The sequence below is a fragment of the Thunnus thynnus genome, chromosome 19 (genome assembly GCF_963924715.1).
Source record: "Thunnus thynnus chromosome 19, fThuThy2.1, whole genome shotgun sequence".
NCBI lineage: Eukaryota > Metazoa > Chordata > Actinopteri > Scombriformes > Scombridae > Thunnus > Thunnus thynnus.
Window position 1 is genome coordinate 27,610,991 of NC_089535.1, and position 20,822 is coordinate 27,631,812.

Consider the following 20,822-nt stretch of genomic DNA (forward strand, 5'->3'; position numbering starts at 1 on the left):
TGTTAGTTTGATTTCTCCTCATTTTCAGTATTTTGGGAAATATTTCAATCTATCCACACTAATACTTTTAAAAGTGAATATGTATGAAGACATTTTACTCCTACGTGATTCTTTATGAAGATCATTTTTAAAGTGAGTATGACTGTGTGTGTGTGTGTGTGTGTGTGTGTGTGTGTGTGAGGACATGCGTGCAGGCAGCCAGCAGGGGCGCTGTTGTCGCTGCTATTGCCAGGAACCAAATAAGGAAATGACGTGCTGCATGTGCTGCGATGGTCCCGCAGAGAAAACTGAAGCCCAGAAACCGGGACGGGGTTTACGAGGTGTAGAGGAGGGTGTGGGGCCTGAAGCGGACTGTAACTGAGGTATGTGTCAATATTAAGTATCGCTTTCATGAAGTTTAGATATCACAGAGTTAGTATTTGAGCCTGAAACAGAGCTGTCGGCGGCTAACTGGCTTGTTGGATAAAACTACAACATCTAACTTGGCGCATGCAAAGAAATGAATTGTATAAATTTACTAACTGTTGTCGTCACGACGACATAAAAGTCTGGTCCCTACAGTCATGTGTTAAGAAGTGTTCATGTTGGAAATGAAATGAGAAAGCTACACGTGTCATAATTTAAAATGTTTTGTAAAATTTACAACTGTCCAACTTTTTCCACGTGCATGAAGTGGTCATGACGTAGGCTGTTCATTGAGTGAGGTTATTTCTATCAGTGTGTGGCTTTAAACGTCTTCTACTGTTAATACACATTTAACAGCTTCTGACGTCCTATAAAGGCCACTTCAACACTGTGTTGTCTATCTGTCGTATACATAATGCATATGCATTAGTGTTATCTCATAATAATTACATTAATATTAATACTTATCAATAATTATTGTGTTAATATGGGGATGGCTTATTGTTTTGAGAAGTCCTTTAGTTGTGTGATGTTTAGACTTCCTAATCAAGTTGATTATCAGCAGCTGTGTACCTTGCCAGTTAATTATGAATAAGAGATCTTTGAAATTGTTGTCATTAAAGACAGCAAGTATGCAGCAACTTTTTAAAATGTTTTAGTTTCATTCATTCTGCCTGATCTCACTGTGATGTTGGTCAGAGTCTCACAGGAAATGTATGCCCTCTGCCCTGGTTACAAGATGGGTGCTGACAGCTGAACTACTGCCAAGTGTAGCCAGATTTGGCTGCAGTGTGTGTGAGTGTGTGAGTGTGTGTGTGTGTGTGTGTGTGTGTGTGTGTGTGTGTGTGTGTGTGTGTGTGTGTGTGTGTGTTCACGCACAGCTGAGCAAGTGATAGGCGTCCAGTCTCCGTCCAACATTGCTGAAGTATGAAGTTTGATTATACATCTTCGTAGATACAGCCTCTACAGACTTGAATGAATACAGATGAATGGCCTTTAATTACATAGTTGAAGGCAGTTTGCAGAGCAGGTGGATGACAGCTCACACCTACAATAAGTAGCCTTGAAGACACAAACTGGCAGATGTAAATCAGTCAGTGGATACATGACAAGTGGCCAGTTTGGTGTAAATCGATAATTGTTCAATTCATTAGTTTTCGTTAGGTTAGGTAAGGCCTATTTCCTAATTAAAGTATCATCACTCATTTTACATCAAACGACATTTAAAGGTTTGCTGTGGAGGTTTTGACCACTAGCAGCAATGTAAAACAATGTTTTTGCAACTGGGTCCCTATTTAGTTTGTATCACACACACACACACACAATGACACACATGCACTCGTGAGCACGCTGGTGCACATCCTGCTGAACTCTGCATGGTGTTCTGCTGATTGACAGTTGATGGCGGTAAAGCTTCAAGAAACATAGTTCAACAACAACATCAAGAAAACTCCGCAGGGCACCTTTAACAGAGAGCAAGTGTAGGCTTATAAATGCAATTCAATGAATAAAACCAATCAAGTCTTCTGAAACTTGTGTCCGGCTCCTCCTGCAGGTTCTGGAGCTTCTTTTGACTCTGTTATTGCTCTACGAGTTAATAGAAATCACTCATCGTTATCATTTCTAAGACTGTCTTAAGCTATGATGCTTTTAGAAAACACCTCTTAAGTTTAAGAAGCTTATTAGATGCATTTTTTATGATCTTTGCCTGAAGATGCTTTTGGGAAACCTGCCCTGGTTCATCATGGACATCATGTGCCTCTAATGCTCCCAGTCAGAGGACCAGTATCTTCCAGGAGTGGTTAGAGAAGCATTCTGGTAAAATGACGTTAATGATCTGGTCACCACAGCTGTTGAGTTACATCCCAGCCTGGCTCACTATTAGGTGGGACACCAGACTGTTCACTTCATTAGAAAAACTATATTGACAAACCATGAAGGCATCACATTTGTTAATCAGGAAGGTTTTGATTCATGGAAACTCTGCTGTTACTGCCTGCAGCTGCTGTCTTGTATTATCATCATGAAGTGGAGAATTGTAGTTTGGGTCCATCCTCCTGTGATTGAACCGTATGCTCTGTGGACTGTTGACAGGATGGGTGACATAGCAAGGAATGAGGCCACCTTCTACTCCAATGCTGAGGACTACTGGAGGGAGGTTCCCCCCACGGTGGACGGCATGCTGGGAGGCTACGGCAGCATCTCCAACATCGATATCAATGGATCCAAAGCTTTCCTGCAGAAGTTCCTTGGTGTAAGGAACTCCTTTAAGATGTTGAGATACAGTACATGTGTCAGGCTTTGTCTGACCTATGGGGTCAAGGCATGTTAACTAGGCTGTGATCCAGAGGTGTGGCTTCCAGTCACATGACTTGGTCTTGGGTCAGACTGGAATCATAAATCTTATGACTTTAGATTTGACAAGATCAAAAAAGACTTGTCACTCGACTAAACGCCAATAACTTGTGATTAGAGGACTTTAGTCTTTTGGAAAATTATAAAAAATATGTGCAGTGAAACAACTTTACATTTTCCTGACAACAGATATACGTCCAGTCAGACAGCAGCCAATCACATTGCATGAACAGAAGGAAAGGATGGGACTCGACAAAAAGAGACGGAAATTATAGATGATTGTCAAAGTTAAATATACAGAATTTAATCATTCCTGTACATTTACTAACTTTAAAAACGTAAAGTCATGTTAAATTGCATAAAGGGCACATAATCATTTGTTTAGGACTCAAAACACAAGACTTGGACTTGACTTGAGACTTGCTGGTCTCGAGACTTGACTCATGACTTCCATCGGCAAGATTTCAGGCTTACTTGTGACTTGCAAAACAATAAACCTTGTCTCACCTCTGATGTGCAAAGAGCTGTGGATTCTCAGAGAGGATATGACAGGAAACAGCTATTTAAACCTCCCCATTGAGTCACACTGTACGTTGAGTCTTCTGCTGCGTGTTTAGCTGTTACAACTGTTCTGTCAGCTGCAGGATGTCTCTAACCAAGATGTACAGAATGTTGCTGAATATTTAAGAAAAACTGTATTCTGTAGAGATGTTTAAAATAATGACATTTCAATCCATTGAGCACGCAGATACTTTGGATTACATTAAGGTTACAATGTAGAATCTATAAACTGATTAATTTATATACTTTTTGCCCAGTGCATGCTGGGATGGGCTCCAGTCCCATGATGGTGTAGGTAACATATACCACATCATAATAAACTTTATTATATATCAATATTGGAAAGATATTCTTATATAATAATAAGATTATGAGACTCCAGGAAAACACAGGATTTATTCGGCAGCTTTGACTCACCGGTGACGTCTTGTGTGTTTGTGCGGCTGAAGGAAGGGGAGGGGAAGACGGGTTCAGGCTGCGCTCTGGACTGTGGAGCCGGCATCGGCAGGATCACCAAGCGCTTACTGCTGCCTCTGTTCAAAACCGTGGATCTGGTGGACGTGACGCAGGAGTTCCTGGACCAAGCCAAGACGTATCTGGGAGAGGACGGCAAGAGAGTGGGCAATTACTTCTGCAGCGGCCTGCAGGAGTTTGTACCGGAGGACGGACGCTATGATGTCATCTGGATCCAGTGGGTCATCGGTGAGTCTGACTCATTGGTCGCCATCAGATAATAGTTAGTTAGTTTAATTAATCAGGCTTCATTTAGATGTAGCTGTAGAAGTATTATTGCTAGTAGAAGTAATTCAGCCAATAAAAGCTGGTAAAAGTTTGGTTTAAATCCATCTGGAGTTCACAAAATATGAACACAGTGTTTAAGAGAGTGTTTGAGAATCACTTTTTAAATTGTTTTTGTCTTGCTTAAAACAATAAATGTGTCACTTTTCCTTTTAAAGGCCTCAGTATGCATCATATGAAGTGTCAGATTGTCTCTTTTGAATTGGTGGGGCTACAGCCCACATATCTTGTACCTGAAACTTCTCTCTCAAGCTCTCTTTTTTTCATTCTTCACACAAATACTTTATTTGTGTGACATTTTTCAATACATCGTTTTTTCACATGAACAACTGAGTGAAACTGCTTTTATTTTGAAGACAGACTGAAGTTGTGTGCTGTTATCCTCATGTATGATTCATTGCTTCAATGATTAGATGAGTTCGGGGATTGTAGACACAGTGGAGGTGATCAAAACACTTTCATAAATGTAAATACAAAGGGCAAATGAGGTCCAGTGATTCTATAGCAGAAGTAGTGAGATGATGTGCAAGTGTCTTGTGTCATTTGGTGTGCCCGAATACAAATACGTTATTCGGCAAAGCACAAATAGTGTGGGTTTTTTTTTTTTACGAATATTTGTTTCATACAAATATTTAAAAAATTATTTGTTTTCGGGAAGAAAAAAAAACGTTATATATCAGTGCACACGTTGGTTACATCACTATATCAGTCTCTCTCCTCTGCTCCACTGTTACGTCTATCAGCAGGTCTCAATGAGGGGAGTCACATCCACCTGCTACATGACGCACATTTCCTTATTTGTACATCACTCTCGGAGTTGGGGGTGTTCCCCAGAGATAAAGCTGAGCTACTGACACAAGTGAAGTGCTCCTAAGAGAACACTTCATGAACACTTATTGTAACACTTTAATTTTCTAAAATTAAAAGCGTAATAAAAACAAAAACAAGATTTTTAAACCTTTCCATTTTTATTCGAATACAAATACAAATTATTTTGCTGCCTCAACAAATACAGATACAAATACAAATACTGGACCTTCTGCACATCCCTAGTAAATACACAACCTTAAACTGGCCAAAGGTAAAGTTTTACACAAGATATTTCTCTCTAAGCATCAACCATCAGAATGCACATTTTACATTTATAATCATACAAACACCAGGGTTAGCAGATGTAGTCTTACTGGGGGATTACTCCTGCAATCCAAGCTGTGTGTACGCAACGTCCTCTGAAACGAGGTGTGTAGATTTAACAGGAGACTATTTACTATAATCATCTGTGATCATCAGCTATATGAAGTCAGCATCCTCTGGTCAATTTCCAAACTGTGTCCAAAGGAATATTTCAGGAATTTTGTCAACATTGGGAAGCAAACTGGTGCTTGATCGCCTTCTTATTTCTAATGAAAGTGTGTGTGGGCTGCAGCATACTGGTAAACTGTATTTACTAGATAAAAACTAGAATCATACAGTAACACCAGCCAGAGGTTCTTATAAAAGCTACTGTCTACTCTACTGTCTCTTCTACACTGACCATCCCTCCTCTCTTCTGCCCCCCTCAGGCCACCTGACAGACGACCACCTGGTGGAGTTCCTGCGCCGCTGCCATAAAGCCCTGCGGCCCAACGGCCTCATCGTCATCAAGGACAATGTGTCGTACGAGGGCGTGGTGCCGGACGAGGTGGACAGCAGCGTCTGCCGCGACCTGGAAATAGTTCGCAGTCTGGTGGGCAGAGCAGGTCTGCGCATCCACCACGAGGAGCAGCAAGTCAACTTCCCAAAGGAGATCTACCAAGTCCACACACTGGCTCTCAGATAGAACTGCTCCTCCTTGTATACAAAGTATTTCTAATATGGAAAGGATGTTTTTCTAGTCAGCAGTCCATTTATTATCTGTTTAGAAGCAATCTGCAGTTTGACGTGTTTGTGGAGTGTGTGTGTGCGTGTTGTTCATTTCAAGCATCAGTGTTCTGCTCTGTGCTTACTGTCGGCTCATCTCATCTGGACTTCCTGGCCTTACATACTGTAACTCTACCAGACTACAAACTGCAGCATCACTCCTACAGACAGTTTACAGCTTATGATCGCTCGGTTCAATATTTATTTTTTACACATGTTGGAAGCTCAACATCATATGATTTTCAGTGTGATTGAACATAAGGATAATGTGACTGTACCTTATGTTGGATATCCACTGGATGCAGCTGCATCAAATGAATCTTTTTAATATAGTTTAGAGTTCGCAGCTCATGTCTGATCGATGTGGTAACAGGTCATTTTGTGGCTGTGATTTTAATTACTGTGTTTCTATCTGTATTTCCTGAACAGTGTATATTAGCAAAAAGCTGAAATGATCAATTAATTGATTAGACAACAGAAAAATAACCTGCAACTATCTTGATAATCAATTCATTGTTTTGAGTCATTTTTCAAGCACAAAGGCCAAACTTTTGCTCGTTCCAGCTTCTCACATGTGAGGATGTTCTGCTCTTCGGTTTAATATCAGTGTAAACTGATATATATTTGGACTGTTTGACATTTGAAGACATCACCTCGGACTCTGGGAAGCTGGGATTTCTGACATTTTATAGACAAAACAACAAATCAGTTAATTGAGAGAATAGTTTAGTTGCAGCCCTTATCCGTAGAAGTCCTTCCCTTGACATGGAAATCATGTCCACTGACAATAAGACATTTTTATACATTGTGAAGTGATGCTTCAGAGACATGAGATGCTCCAGTGAAAATAGAGCTGGTGCTTACAGGCAGCAGAGTGCAGAGAAGAGCAGCGAGTCATCTGGTTGACTTTGGCCCAGCAGATCACCTGCAGGAGCAGCGTTGTGACGCAGAGTCACAGTGACTGCAGCAACTCATTTACCTCAGGGAAGCTCAGAGATAAAGAAAAACAAATTAGGAAATTGAGACAATGTTGTGTGTGTGTGTGTGTTCCTTCTCTCCGGTTCACTTTTCAAGGAACACTTCCACAGCGTGTGAACAGGGTCAGATACATCACATTTAGAAAATCAGTTCCAGCTCTTCAGTGAAGCTGTATGATCAGTGTGTGTGGTCAGGAAATCAAACAGGCGTACGGCTGCACCGCTTCAGATGAAGATGTTCTAGATTCTTGTGTATCATTGAATACACACTTCCTCAACTTTCAGCCTGCAGTTAAAGACAGGTTTCTCTTTTGAATGGCTGTCAATATTGAGATGAAATCAATGAATCAAATGTAAAATTCATTTTCCATTTGTGTGCACAGTTTGTATGAAGACATTAAAATAAAACATATTTTATATCCAATGTTCATGCTTGAAAAAGGGCAGTTACAGTCAAAATAAACTCAACAATGAAAACTAAACAGTACTGACATGATGATGGTGAAAATACTTGTGTGTGTTCAGCCCAAACATGAAAAATGGACTGAATGTTTGTGAATGTTTTACTGAATGTCTTAAATTTTTGCCAGTTTATTTTGAAATTTAAATGTAAAAGTCCTTTTTAATGGTCATCTTAGCAGTTGACTATAATTTCACATGAGCAGCCTGGGACGAGCCAAAAAGCAAATGTTTTTATCCAGGAACAAGTTCAAATGAGGATATAAATCACCTCCTCCAAAAACACTTCAAACATGAAAATAAAAATGTTCATGTTGTCATACTTTATGCACACACAAATGGAAAATTACATTTCTATTCAGTGTTTCATTTCAATATTGTTCGCCACTGATTTCTATACTGAGTAGCTAATTGGAAGTTTCGCTTTGCTACCAAATTAGCAGCATCTGCAGGGGGCACAATCCTCACACAGCTGTGTGTGTGTGTGTGTGTGTGTAGCTAATGTTCAGTCTACTCAGTTTATGTGAGTGAGTTTTATTATGGACTGCAGCATGTTGAGAGGATGAAGCTCAGTCTGTACTGAGGCCTCTGAAACACAGTGAGACGTCTCCACTGTTTGACACTAAAGCACATTAACTGACAGAATCTGAACAGCTCCTCAAAAAACAGAAATCTTTACAATAAATAAATGGATCCTATTCTGATCAATGTTCATTTTCAGTAAACTACTTTAGAACTGAGACAAAAAGCCAAACAAGTGTAGTTTTCAGATTATGATGCTTTATTATGACATATTTTATACAATCTGTCACAATTATCCACACACTGCTGAGCCATTGGTCCATTATACTGTATATCAGCCAGTCAAGTTTATGGTTTACACATTCCTGTAGTTAGGATTCACACTCACACACACTCTCTCTCTCACACACACACACACACACACAGCTTTTAGGTACTCATTTTACATTTTCATCTTCTGTTTGGCAGTCTGGCATTTTTAAGTCGATCACATAGATTGTTTGTGTCTGTTACGCTCAGCAATACATAATTACAACTGTTCAATAAGAATGAAAATGCTCCTATAAATATTTGGAATAAATTGAAAACACATTGCAAATGGGTTATTTATTCATGAGAATTTTAAAATTAAATGGATTTTTCAATATCATCCTATTCATTTTTGTTCCCAGCAGTGAGCACAAAACACAAGTTCACATTTTCAGTCAGGGTCCCGAGCTAGCAAGCTAGTGGAAAGCTAATTCATCCTTTCAATCAAGCAGGACAGACTAATGCAAAGAACTTTTCACTGGTCTTCCTCATCAGTCTTTTGATGCTACAATGTAAAATTCTACTGTGATTCCTGAAGAGAGTGCACACAGCTTTAGCAGAAGTGACTGTGTCATTCAGAATAAATCTTAAAATCCTCAAATCATCCACTGCAGCTTTGTTAGAGACACATTTAGAGGCAAACTGCAGGTGCAGGACTGAATATTGAATCATTTGTTTTAGGAAATGTATAATTCATATGTTTTTTATGAAGAATGTTTCATTTTCTTACTTGAAAAATGAGCTCAAATCAGGTCTTAACCTCCAGTAACTGTCCTGTCTGTCCTTCATGAAACAGTCCCAGCATGTACTCCTGCTTGTTGTGCTGCTTCATGCATAATGCACACATTACATGGAAACAGCCTAACTTGCTGCCTCCACTGCTTTTATAAACTCACCTTTGGACACATCAGCGGATCTCACAAGAGACAAATTGATTTTAGGGTCAATCAGAACAATAGCGTTTTGTTCTTAAGGCAAAAGTTTTGGCACCAATAACACCAGTGAACAGGTAAAGCCCCTTCTGTCATCTCAGTTAGCTAACTTTACATATTACTGAGTCAGTTCACTGATTTCAGGATTCATTCAGTAGCTCAGCGTACGTCTCCACGAAGGTGAAATACACTACACAGTATCATGTGAAGAGATTGATGGAGCTTTGTTTGCAAGGGAAAAAACTAAATTCAACATTTTTAAGAGGAAACATTTCTCAAAACTACTAAATAAGATCTAACTATCATGATAAATGATTATAAGCAGTGAATACAGGAGTCTTACTGGGATATGGCAGAGTGGCAGGCATGAATAAATGATAGTTTATTATCAGTAAGTCACACTGGTTCATGAGAATGTGTTAGATAAGGCAATATTTAAAATTGTACACTTATGTATCCATGAACAAAACTATGCTGATGTAACAAAATAATGTAAGCTCAAAGGTCTGTGTACTGTGTTGTGACTATCCTTGAATATCTCATCACCATATTGACATCCTGCAGTGGCGTTGCCGTCTAGTGCTGAGCGCCATTTAGAACAATGGGAAGCAACAGTTATATTCATTGTTATCAGTCATTGAATGGGTCCGACCACTTGTCTCACACAGTGAAATACAGGAAATACATTATCCTGACACCTGTACTGTCTCTGCTCATGTGTTTATATGCTGAGAAATAGTAGCATGTCCCTGCATGAAATCCATGTCCATAAATCTCAGTGATGTTTACTAAAACTAATATGACTATATTTTACTCTGAGTTTGGTGCAGTTTGTCTGGCATGGTGGGAACTTTCTCTGACTATCTACTTGTTACCATGTGACCAAAGTTCCATTTGCTGAGGACGGTGAGATGCAGTTAAAAGCTCAGAATAAGCTAGTAAGTGAAGCTTTGAGTTTAAATTATTTTATCACACATGCTTTGCCAAAGTTCAAATGATCCAAACTCAGATATGCTGCTACTGATATGAATGAATACATTTTGATGACAGCAGGGATTGTTTTGTGTTCAACACTGCAGCAGCTGAATGTAAGGAGTAGTGTGGCTCAGGTCATGTGATCAGGACCAGGTCTCACTCTGGAGACGGCCCGTCCTCTCCATGGCTTCCAGCATCTGCTCGGCGTCCTCAGCAGATACGTCTCCCTCCCTCTGAAACACCTCTTTCAGTGCGTCACGTACGCTGGCTGGCATCTGTTTAGCGTTGCTGCGTAGAGAAAAAAAACAAGAATATTCACAGCTGCTTTAGTGTTTGTACTGTCTGCTTTCAACAGGACTGCTGCTACATGCCAGCACCAAACGCTAAAAAAAAAAGGTGGTAGATTTATTTCAGTTTTTTTTAACCAATCCCACACACAGCATCCTGCTTCCAGAAATACTCACTAGAGCAGCAAATATGTATTAATCTGCAACTAAAAATAGTACCCAACAAATGCACTATTTCCTCCTGTTTGAGTAACATTTGATAAAAACTACAGTGTCTTTTTAAAAAAAATGAAATTATATATTTGCGAGTTGTTTTTAAAGATTTATGTTTTCAAGCAGGAACCAATGGGCTTGGTGCTGAGAGCCACAGACACTGTAGGGAAGTCAGAAAGTATTTAGAGAAGAGACATAGTTAGCTTTAATCTTTTAATGGGATTTGTTGACAATATGAGAAATATAGAATAACACCAGACTAGAGCGGTGTGGAGGGGGGGAGGCATGAGGAGTGGCACTTCCTCACCTCTTAATAGGAAAAAAAATCGAAATCTCAAACTGAAAATAAAATTCTCAAAGGCTCCGTCTTCCTTATCAGTCTTCACAGAGGCCTGGTGTCCCTGCAGAGTCAGACTCAAGTCTCAGTGGCCATTTTTTGTTAAGATCGTGGTATCTTAACGTGCACACAGACCAGTCGTTACCCCACCACCCACTCATCACTGTCAGCCTACTATTCAGTCTGTCCCCGTTTGTGTTACATCTCAGTCTTTTGAAGAGTTAAACAACAGCTGCTCAGCTTCGGATTATTTAATGCACTCCCACACCTCTTCAAAACCCACTGCAGCACTGCTACAGGTGTTTGGGTTAACTACTGTCATTATAAGAGGAGAAAATCAGAAAACATAACAAGAACTGAAAACACCTTCATTTAAATAAAATGATTCGATGTAGCAATAATGGGATTATCAGAATAATTTTCTCCACACATTAATCAGCATAAATATAGTTAAAAATACATACATAATAAATACATAGATGTGAACAAAGCAGAGGTTTGGACTCACCCAGCGATGTAGAAGCAGGCACCTTTATTTGTAATCAGGTCCCACAGGAGCTCAGCGTTCTCCCTCACACGCTGCTGCACGTACACCTTGTCCTCCTGAACACACACACACATTTCATCAATATCACTAGAGGATATCAGATACACAGAGGCACTGTTAGCAATGAATCCTGGGTATTGTAGTAAAGGTTGAAAACTGTTCTGGCTTTACTTCTGGCCCTGCACACTCACAGATGTTTTCAATTTCTCCTGTCAGGTTGACGTAAAGCGGAGCCATGGTTGGGAATATGTGATGTCAAAAAACTCCAGGTATCAATTGGAATAATAGTAAGGTAAATATCAGCAGGTCTGACCTGGTCTCGTGAGAAGGCAGTGAAGAGGGTCAGCTGTCCAGCCTTCATCATGTCCTCCCACTCCGACCTGAAGTAGAAGTCTTTGGACTCCGATCGACAGCCGAAGAACAAGATGTTGGCTGAAAAGCAGGGAGACGAAGAGGAGGTGTTTCATGTCAGAGCTGTGATGATGTGAAGTGAGGTCACTCATTCAGGGAACGTGAGAGACAAAGTCAGAGAGGTAAAAGATCTCACCGGTTTTTCCCTCAGCAGTCCTCTCTTGTAAAGCCGACCTGAAGGGTGCCACTCCTGTTCCAGGTCCAACCAGTATCACAGGGGTGTCCTTTTCTGTGGGGAACTTCAGAGTTCCCTTCTTCACCCACAGAGGCACGTACACCTCCCCTACAACAACAACACTTAGTTAGTCAGGAACTTTATTGTTCACGTTGTGGAATACAAGATAATTGACAATACTGGACAATGATGAGAACAAACTTTCGTATAATTTTGCTAGCTATGTTTACTATTCTCTGCAGTTTCAGTTCCTAACATTCAGATTACACACTACATGACCATATTGAAGAGTAAAATACTTTCACCAGATTTGTATCCACCATTTCCAGAGTTTGTCTACCAACATTAAAACCATTTAGCTTCCTAAGTAGATACACTCTCTTTCTGGCTTTCTTAACAATGTAGTCAGTATTTTCTGTGACGCTAAGCTAGCTACTGACAACTATAGACAATTTCTACAGTGGATCCAGTGATTGTCAAATGTTGCATTATTACCTAGGTTTTACCCACATTTAGTAACATATATCAATTTAAATTTAAATGACCTCATAATCATACGTAAAGATTTATCAGTGCTTATTGTGGACAAGACTAAGAGTCTACAGTCATGCTAGCAGCTCTGTGAGGCTGTGCTTAAACACAGCAGTACTTTGAGCTAAATGCTAACATCATCATGCTAATATGCTCGCAATAACAATGCTAACATGCTGATGTTTAGCAGGTATAATGTTCATGTTCACCATCTTAGTTTAGTGTGTTAGCATGCTAACATTTGCTAATTGGTACTAAGAGGCTGATGCTGAGGCTGATGAATGTAATTAGTTTTACAGGTATTTGCTCATAAACCAAAGTATTGGACAAATTAAAATTTTGTCCCAATGATGGCAATAAATGAAAAATCAAGAGATCATCAAAGTTTTTACAAATCATTCTGAAGGGAACATGAATGTTGTTATCAAATTTCCTGACAACTCATCTGACAGCACATTTCACACAAAACCACGTAAATGTCATGGTTGCACAAGAGGAAAAGTCAGAAGATCACCAAAGTCATTGGGATTCATCCTCTGCGAACCATGAGTGTCTGTACAAACTTTCATTGCAACCCATCCGATAGCTGTTGTGGAAATTAAGCCACAAATTCCAACCAATCAGAGCTGAATATTCTCTGAGGCTGAGGTATGAGCACAATTAATTTGAGTGTTATACAGTGTGGTGAAAGACCTTGTGCGGGGTCCAGGGAGGCTAACCAGGTGGAGCAGAGGCCTCTCCGTGGTTGATGCATCCTGGTTTTGTAACGGACCACAGCTACCAGGACCTGAAGCCTGTGTGGGTGAGCCTGTGTAGAGAGAAGGCTTCTCTAAAATACATCTGCAACATCTGTTTCTGTCTTTACTGTTCAATCAACTTACTTCATTTACAGGTATGCTTGAGGCAACTGGGTGAAACAAAACTCATTTTTCAATAGCAATTAAATAGTTGTGATGGATGAGCTACCTGGAGAGAGGAGGCGATGGAGAATGAGCGAGGCTGGATCTCAGGGAAGAGATCCAGGAGGTAGTCCACTTTGAGTTCTGCTGTCGTATGAGGGAAATCTGTCAAGACCTGCAGCAGTAACAACACGCTCAGTAAGCAGATAAAGGACAGGTTCATATATTTAAAGATATGCAGGACTTGAAAATGTCTGATAGAAGCAAAAAGATACAAACAAAAATGTAAAATATTTTCAAAATAAAGATGAAAATCCTACAAATAGGGCCTTTAAAATAATCAAAAGCTAAAACAAAAGCAGAGTTATCAAAGTGATTTACAGTTGTGAATATAATAGGTTTAAACTGAGTCTAACCTCCAGTGCGGTGCGTCGAGGCCGGTTGCAGTAGCTGTGCAGCTCGTCCTGGCCTGCCGCTGAGCTGAATTCCACCAGCTTCTCCTGCTCCAGCTCGTTGGTGGAAAAGGTAGAGAGCAGCTCAAAGAAGGAGCGGCGAGGCACAGCGGCAATGTCCAGGTAGCTCTCCACCAGGTGGCGCACAGTGCAGGGCTGAGGAAGCCTGGCTGGGACTGAATACACAGAGAAATGGTCATGTCTCAGCAGTCACATGTCTTTTACAGTGACTATTCTGCTTTAAAGCTGCACTAATCAATATGTTTATATGAACAATGGGTAAAATGACAACATGTAGCTCTGCTGTAGCCTCTTTTAGCACATTGTTTTAGTTTAACAGCCCACAACTTTACTATTTTAATGAAGTCTCATCGCCTTCATCAACCTCAGCAGGCAGCTGTTTTCAGTGAAAAAGTGCTAATAAACCCACTGTACACTACTTGCTCAGCCACTAGCTGGTGAACACAGTGGAGCATTTAGCCGCTAGATATTTTTCTCAGATGGAGATCAAAACTCAGCTACATGGAGAGATTTACATTCATCAGGTGGCCAGATATACGACTCCAACTGAAAGTTAATGTTGGCTAAATTTGGTAGCTTGCTTGCTGAAGAGAGGCTTGTCGGCTGGTGGCATGTGATTGGCTGAATGGTAAGGAGGCGGGGACTGATTACACTAAAATGAAAAGTAATATTATGGAAAAAAGTGACATTATAAAAAGTGTCATTATGAAATTTTTTGAAAAAGGGCATTTTGAAATAAAACAGAAATCCATTATTATGAAAAAAAGAATGGTGACATATTATTATTTCAGGTATATATACGCATCTTTAGATATATATTTCACATTTTCTTTAATTACTAATTTATTAATTAACATGGGACATTCTTTAATTCTTTCACAATTTACTGGTTCATTTATTTTACAGCATTTATTTCATAATATCTATTTATTTAATATTGAACACTCCATATGATAAAGGCTCATGGCTGTCAATAGCCGGTGACAGTGATGTTTATATATCAAGGTAATACTTGGCTGTTTGGCACAGCAGCTGAAATTCATTGAAATTCACTCATTCATTGAAATTCACTCATTCAAATTCATTCATTTAAATGAGATGATCAGATGTAGGGATTAATGGGATCATCAGAGTAGACATTATCACATCAAGAAGTGAAATTTGTGTGTTCTTACATTTAAAGCCAGTTGTGCTTCTTTATTAACAGATTTTATTGGCTAACATGTACAGTTAAACACACAAACACTTACCTGCAGTGTTGTCTGTGGGCGTGAGAGTGAATGTAGCCTCTGGATCTAATCTCAGCAGTTGACAGAACTGCTGTACGTCTTCTGGTGCGTTACAAGGATACATCATCACCACGTCGCCCGCAGCAAACCTACACAGCAATACCACAACTAATGATGTGTCAAGTCTGTGCGACGCTTTTCACTTTCATTTTGTTTTCTTCTTCTACATTTTAAGACTGAAATTTAGAAAATAAAAACTAGGAAATCTGGGTATTGTTCATTTCTATTCATGCTGTGGGTTGATTGAGATGGAAACTAAGGATCCGTCCCAGTACCAGTGAGGTCTGATAAACCTCCTCATGATGCAGTCCTAACAGACACTTGGGCTCAGTGGAAGCTACTGGAAGTATGTCACATAAGAAGGGACTTGACTACTCTCAAACACTGCAAGTGTGGGTGTTAAGACAGACTCTGAGCAATGACTCAACTTGTGTCTGATTGGCTGGTTGATTCGCTCATCCTTCACTAATGTGGACTAATGGACTCTAATGAAGCTCAAATGTCCTTTGCAAGGTTACTTACTGGATGTTGGATCCAGTGATGTCAAACTCGATGTGCCTCACGTCCTGAAAGTGAGACGGGTCAGTCACTCTCTTATTGGACACCAGTCTGGCGGGAAAGGGATGTGACTGGGAGGGGACAGTTTGCTCTGAGGGAATCCTCAGCCTGTCATCCGTCATCTCCTTCACATCCTCCAGGAATTGGAAAGTGTACTTTGGAGGGAGCCTGAACCAAGAAACAAACAAGAAAAATCTGAATAGGAATCATCTGAATGCTTCAACATAAAACCCAAACAGGGTTTTATAGGACACGTAACACACTCCAAGTAAAATATGTAACAGCAGAAAAAGTTGATACTCACGGCTCATCCTCCCTCAGTGGGGTCACATCTGCCAAAGACGGGTGCAAAGCAAACACTTTCTCCCAGAATGATTTGAGCCACGGGTCAATCACAGCATCTGACCTGTTTAAAACACATTTTAAAAACCTTTTAAATATTTAAAAAATAATGATTAAAAACACCTAGATTTTGGTATAATAATAACTAATTAATAACGATTGTCAATACATAGAAGACAAAGAATTAGGATTCATCTACTTGCACAATCCTAAATTTGTTACAGTCTCAAACAGTAGCTGGGGCCTCATTTACCTTCATTTACCCCCCCCAGTGTTTTACCAAGGCTTACTTATTTAATGCTGCCCATGAATCAAATTCTTCATTTCAAATAAGATTCTGGATCTGGAGCTAGTAGAGAGGATAGAGAATCCTTATGATTTTGGAGAATAAAATGCTGTTTTTTAACAGTTATGTCATCATGTTGTTGTAGTGACACCTATGGTCGAAATGCTGTCATTTTATAGGAGCTCTAAGTTGCTATGTACTGTGTATTCAACTCTAAAACAGTAACTGTGGTTGCAGGCTAGGTTTTGTCCAATAGGACACACCTACATACAAGAATTATGCAACGTTCTGTAAAATAATATGAAAAATTGTGTCAAATAAATGGGAGTGAATAATGGAAATTTTCTGCCTCCTCCAAATATATTATGAAGCAAACTTGGTGAATACTGGATGATTTTTAGGATTTTTTTTTTTTTTTAAATTTCAAAGGCGTTCAATTTGTATAGTTGGAAACAGATTTGTCCTCGACCAAAAAATCCAGGTAGACAAAAAATACTGCTTTTACACCACATGCTTCAAGTTGTGAGTTCTGAGCCATAATGTAGATTTTTATTAAAGGCCACGTTGTGGTGCTATTGAGTCAGCTTTGCACCAAACACTAATCAGTTCTCTCAGTTCTTACATGGCCCAGAGCCAAAGTAAACACTGACACTTACTCAAATCTGTGATGTAGTTCTGAGATAAAGAGGTAAAAAGAAAATGATTCAATAAAAATATATTTTTAAAAAATTCAGAGATGGAGCAATTAGATCAGTTTCCTCCTGCAATTAAACTGTTTTATGAACAATATTTCTTTCCATTAACTAAATTTATTTCCTACTTAGCCTTTAGTGGCCTCAATAGCTAATTATAACTAGCAGTTATGAAATATTATGTGATATTGTTTTTATAACCTGAGCCTGCTTTTGCTCAGCATATAATTCTCTTTCACATTTTACTGCTTAGAAACCTCAGTTAAGAGAAACATAATATATGAACCAAACCTGACAGTACACAGGTACTAATTCATCCATAACACTGTGACTAAATCAGTAATATTTTATACCAGATATCAAAATGCTGAAAAAAAAGCAGAATAAAATATTTAACATGAAAATGCATTTTGAGTTTCGCTTTTCCTCCCCAGCTAACGAAGTACCCCATGATTCACCCACTTACCCCAGGTCATGCTGGTCGTCTGCCAGCCCAACAGGCAGCAGCACACTGGCACCCAGCTGCACCAGCCGCTTATGAAGCTTTTTGGCCACAAAATTGAACCTACAGACAAAAGCAGTCGATGCTTTTTACAAAGAACAATGACAACGATCATTCTGAATGTGTAACGTGAGAACTGTGAACCTGAAAAACACTGACTTTGGATAGGAGGAGTCCCCCAGACCCAGTATGGCACAGTCCAGCCGACACAGAGATCCGACAGGTAAAGACCTTCTGAAGAGAAACCTCCAGAAGTTCTTTGGAGAAAGAAGTCAGACAGAAAAACATACGTGAACGGGGTCAAACTTATGTATAGTTGTGGGTGCAGCAGAGGTGAAAGGGGAGTAAGTATTCCACTTTTTTTTTCTATTCTTCCTCCCACCATATGTCCTGTTTTGTTACCTTTTCTTATGTTTTTACCTTCATATTGTCAGGAGGGTCTCCTTGGCCAGTGGTGGAGCACACAAAAACCACCAGAGACTCTGAGATCAAGTTGGCCTGTTTGATGAGAGGAAACACACATTTTAATGTGATTTCTATAGACTTATAATCCACTCTCCCTCCTCTACTTCATAAAAACACACTCACCACATTGTAGTCATCCAGAGGCAACACTTGAACCTGCAGCCGCCTTCTCTGCGCCTGCCGGGCAATTCTCTGAGCCGTGTCCTGAGCCGTCCCAGTCTGGCTGCCATACAGGACGAGCACAGCCGGGTTTGACATTATGACTGAAAGAAACAAAATTATAAAATGCCGATTTATTTTAGAAGGACGAGGACTAGGAGTAGTGAAAGAAATACTAAACAAGTGTGTGAATGGGTGAGCATAGAATCATTGTGGGGCACTGTGTTTTCTCTTAATTTAGCACTACACAGTTTTGCAGGTGTTGAATAAAGTCAATACCTGCAGAACTGTTCAAATTAAACTTGCTTTAATTGTAAGTTTGCTTTGGAGTCCTCTGAAGGTCTTCTCTCACACTTTGCACAATTTTATCCCACTCTGTGTCTGACAATGTAATACTGTACTCCTACCCCCATACTGAGAGATGAGACTAGTAAAAAATGATACTCAACTCAAATACACATTATCAGGACAATGGCAGTGACATCCCCCCTTCTCCTTTTGTTTTTAGACTTTTTAAGCCCTTTCACACGTGCAGTCTATCCCTGAAATGTTCAGGAACATTTCCTGCATGGGGTCATGTGTGAATGGGAGCAGGGATCGATATTCAGGGACATCTGTTTCCAAAGGTTGTGCAAGTTGATGCCATGCATTGTGAATAGTATTATGGTAATTCATGACCTTTACCTTACATGCAGGTATTACAGATAACTGCAGGATAGTTTTAACAATCAGGCTACTTTACTTAAGTTCAGGCTAATGTTCGCAAGTGTGCTTTACATAGTTTTTAATACTGGCATGTCTGTCTTCTATACAGAAATTCAATAAAAGTCACCTTGACCTCTACCAGTAAATACTTAAATTTCTTCTACGGTAAATATTACGTTACCTTAATAAGAGTGACTCTTAAATAGCAGTGAGTTAGCTTCTTATCTTAGTTGATGATTTTTCTCTGTAATTAACATGACATTACTGCGGCTAGCAGGCTAGTTAGCTGGATAGGAAATATGGTCAATTATTTCTTCATATTTGTTTTTTCTTCGCTATAAATCATATATATCACCACATACCAGTGAGGCAAAATACTCACCGCCGCTGTCTTCGTCAACAGTGGCCTTAAACGATAGTAAAAGAGACAGATAAGTGTTCTGAGTGAATCAAGCAGCTCCTCATTCTCAACATCAACGTCACGCTTTACGGCAGTCTCATTTCGCGTTTTGATTGGTTCGTACCCTGACGCTACATTCAAAGCCGCAAAAGAAAGATCGGAGATTTCGGGAACATTACTTGAAAATACTTTCCAACACAAAATCACCGTATGTGAAATACTGTCAGAAATACAGTAAATAATCATACGTACAACAATTTTTATATCAGAGGAGTACTATGTTGAGTTGCGGGTAACTAGTCCTTTACTGGGTGTAAAAGGAGGTTGTATATGTTTTCTGTCCTGTTTTACAGCTCGTCTTTTGGGTCCATTGGGCCAAAATGGGTATTGGTTTCTAATTTGTACTATTTAAATACACTCAAATATAACTGGTTACTAAGCTCGTGTCTAATTCGTTTAGTGTCCACAGTAAGTGCTGTAAGCTGCTACCAAATGCTGCATGTATTTCACAAGTGAATCACATGTCTACGGAAGTCCATTTCTGCCAGAAAAAACAATGCAATGTTAGGACAAAGTGTGACAAGTGTCTGATGAAATGCTTGATTTGAATTTCACTCACTAAGTCACAAGCATGGGATACTTACTTTTTGTGCCATCATTTTGAGATGCAAAATCAAAAATGTGAGTATTTCCATTTTATAACTTTATACTTGTACTCCACATTTCAGAGGGACATATTGTACTTTTCACTCTACTACATTTATCTGACAGATGTTATTGCTGGTAGGAATATGAAAAGGGCCCACTATTTGTATCTGTTTTTGTTGAAGCAGCAAAATTATTTGTATTCAAATAAAAGTGGAAAGAGACTTAAAAATCCTGTTTTTGTTTTTATTACGCTTTTAATTTTAGAAAATTTAACGACTTATTTTACAATAAGTGTTCATGAATAAAGTACCTTACGAAGGAGGTCCCTGCACCAGGTCTCTAACTGGAGTCTCCCAGATCATAGACAACTGCACTGATTACTGAGCTAAACTTTATTCATCGCCTCGTTGTAGGCAGATCTATTTATACACCCATAACCCAGAGACAGCACAATGTTTAACATGTAGGGAAGAACTTCAAAGGCGATTATTGCTTTGCACTTTTCATGTATTGCCTATTTTTTACAACCTGACTTTGTGGAAAGGAGAAGGGGAACAACAGGTTATGGAGAGTCCCTTAGGAGCACTTCGCTTGTGTCAGTAGCTCAGCTTTATCTCCGGGGGAACATCCCAAATCCGGGAGTGATGTCCAAATAGGGAAATGTGCGTCATGTAGCAGGTGGATGTGACTCATTGAGACCTGCTGATAGAT

General features: G+C 39.6%; 2 protein-coding genes across 2 annotated transcripts; one reads left to right on the forward strand and one right to left on the reverse strand.

Moving 5' to 3' along the window:
* The first annotated feature begins 214 nt into the window (after window positions 1-214).
* Window positions 215-8,105, forward strand: ntmt1 (N-terminal Xaa-Pro-Lys N-methyltransferase 1). Its single transcript, XM_067573561.1, has 4 exons — window positions 215-362; window positions 2,500-2,659; window positions 3,771-4,023; window positions 5,682-8,105. The coding sequence occupies exons 2-4, from the start codon at window positions 2,501-2,503 to the stop codon at window positions 5,936-5,938; spliced, it is 669 nt and encodes a 222-aa protein (XP_067429662.1). The 5' UTR covers window positions 215-362; window position 2,500; the 3' UTR covers window positions 5,939-8,105.
* Window positions 8,106-8,212: 107 nt separating this feature from the next.
* ndor1 (NADPH dependent diflavin oxidoreductase 1) lies at window positions 8,213-19,938 on the reverse strand. The gene is made up of 16 exons (XM_067573560.1): window positions 19,716-19,938; window positions 19,446-19,594; window positions 18,323-18,462; window positions 18,155-18,232; window positions 17,894-17,991; window positions 17,699-17,797; window positions 16,217-16,318; window positions 15,877-16,080; window positions 15,316-15,443; window positions 14,009-14,220; window positions 13,660-13,767; window positions 13,387-13,501; window positions 12,124-12,270; window positions 11,890-12,008; window positions 11,538-11,632; window positions 8,213-10,480 (listed from the first exon to the last, which is right to left on the reverse strand). The coding sequence occupies exons 3-16, from the start codon at window positions 18,455-18,457 to the stop codon at window positions 10,336-10,338; spliced, it is 1,785 nt and encodes a 594-aa protein (XP_067429661.1). The 5' UTR covers window positions 18,458-18,462; window positions 19,446-19,594; window positions 19,716-19,938; the 3' UTR covers window positions 8,213-10,335.
* Window positions 19,939-20,822: the final 884 nt, after the last annotated feature.

Excerpts from the sequence above, each read along its gene's own strand:
- ntmt1 (XM_067573561.1), top strand. The coding sequence starts at position 2,501 with ATGGGTGACATAGCAAGGAATGAGGCCACCTTCTACTCCAATGCTGAG. Across the intron at positions 2,660-3,770 it reads TCCTGCAGAAGTTCCTTGGT|GAAGGGGAGGGGAAGACGGG; the intron begins GTAAGGAACTCC and ends GTGCGGCTGAAG. Across the intron at positions 4,024-5,681 it reads CTGGATCCAGTGGGTCATCG|GCCACCTGACAGACGACCAC; the intron begins GTGAGTCTGACT and ends TGCCCCCCTCAG.
- ndor1 (XM_067573560.1), bottom strand. The coding sequence starts at position 18,457 with ATGTCAAACCCGGCTGTGCTCGTCCTGTATGGCAGCCAGACTGGGACG. Across the intron at positions 15,444-15,876 it reads ATCACTGGATCCAACATCCA|GTTTGCTGCGGGCGACGTGG; the intron begins GTAAGTAACCTT and ends ATTGCTGTGTAG. Across the intron at positions 13,502-13,659 it reads CCATCGCCTCCTCTCTCCAG|GCTCACCCACACAGGCTTCA; the intron begins GTAGCTCATCCA and ends CTCTCTACACAG.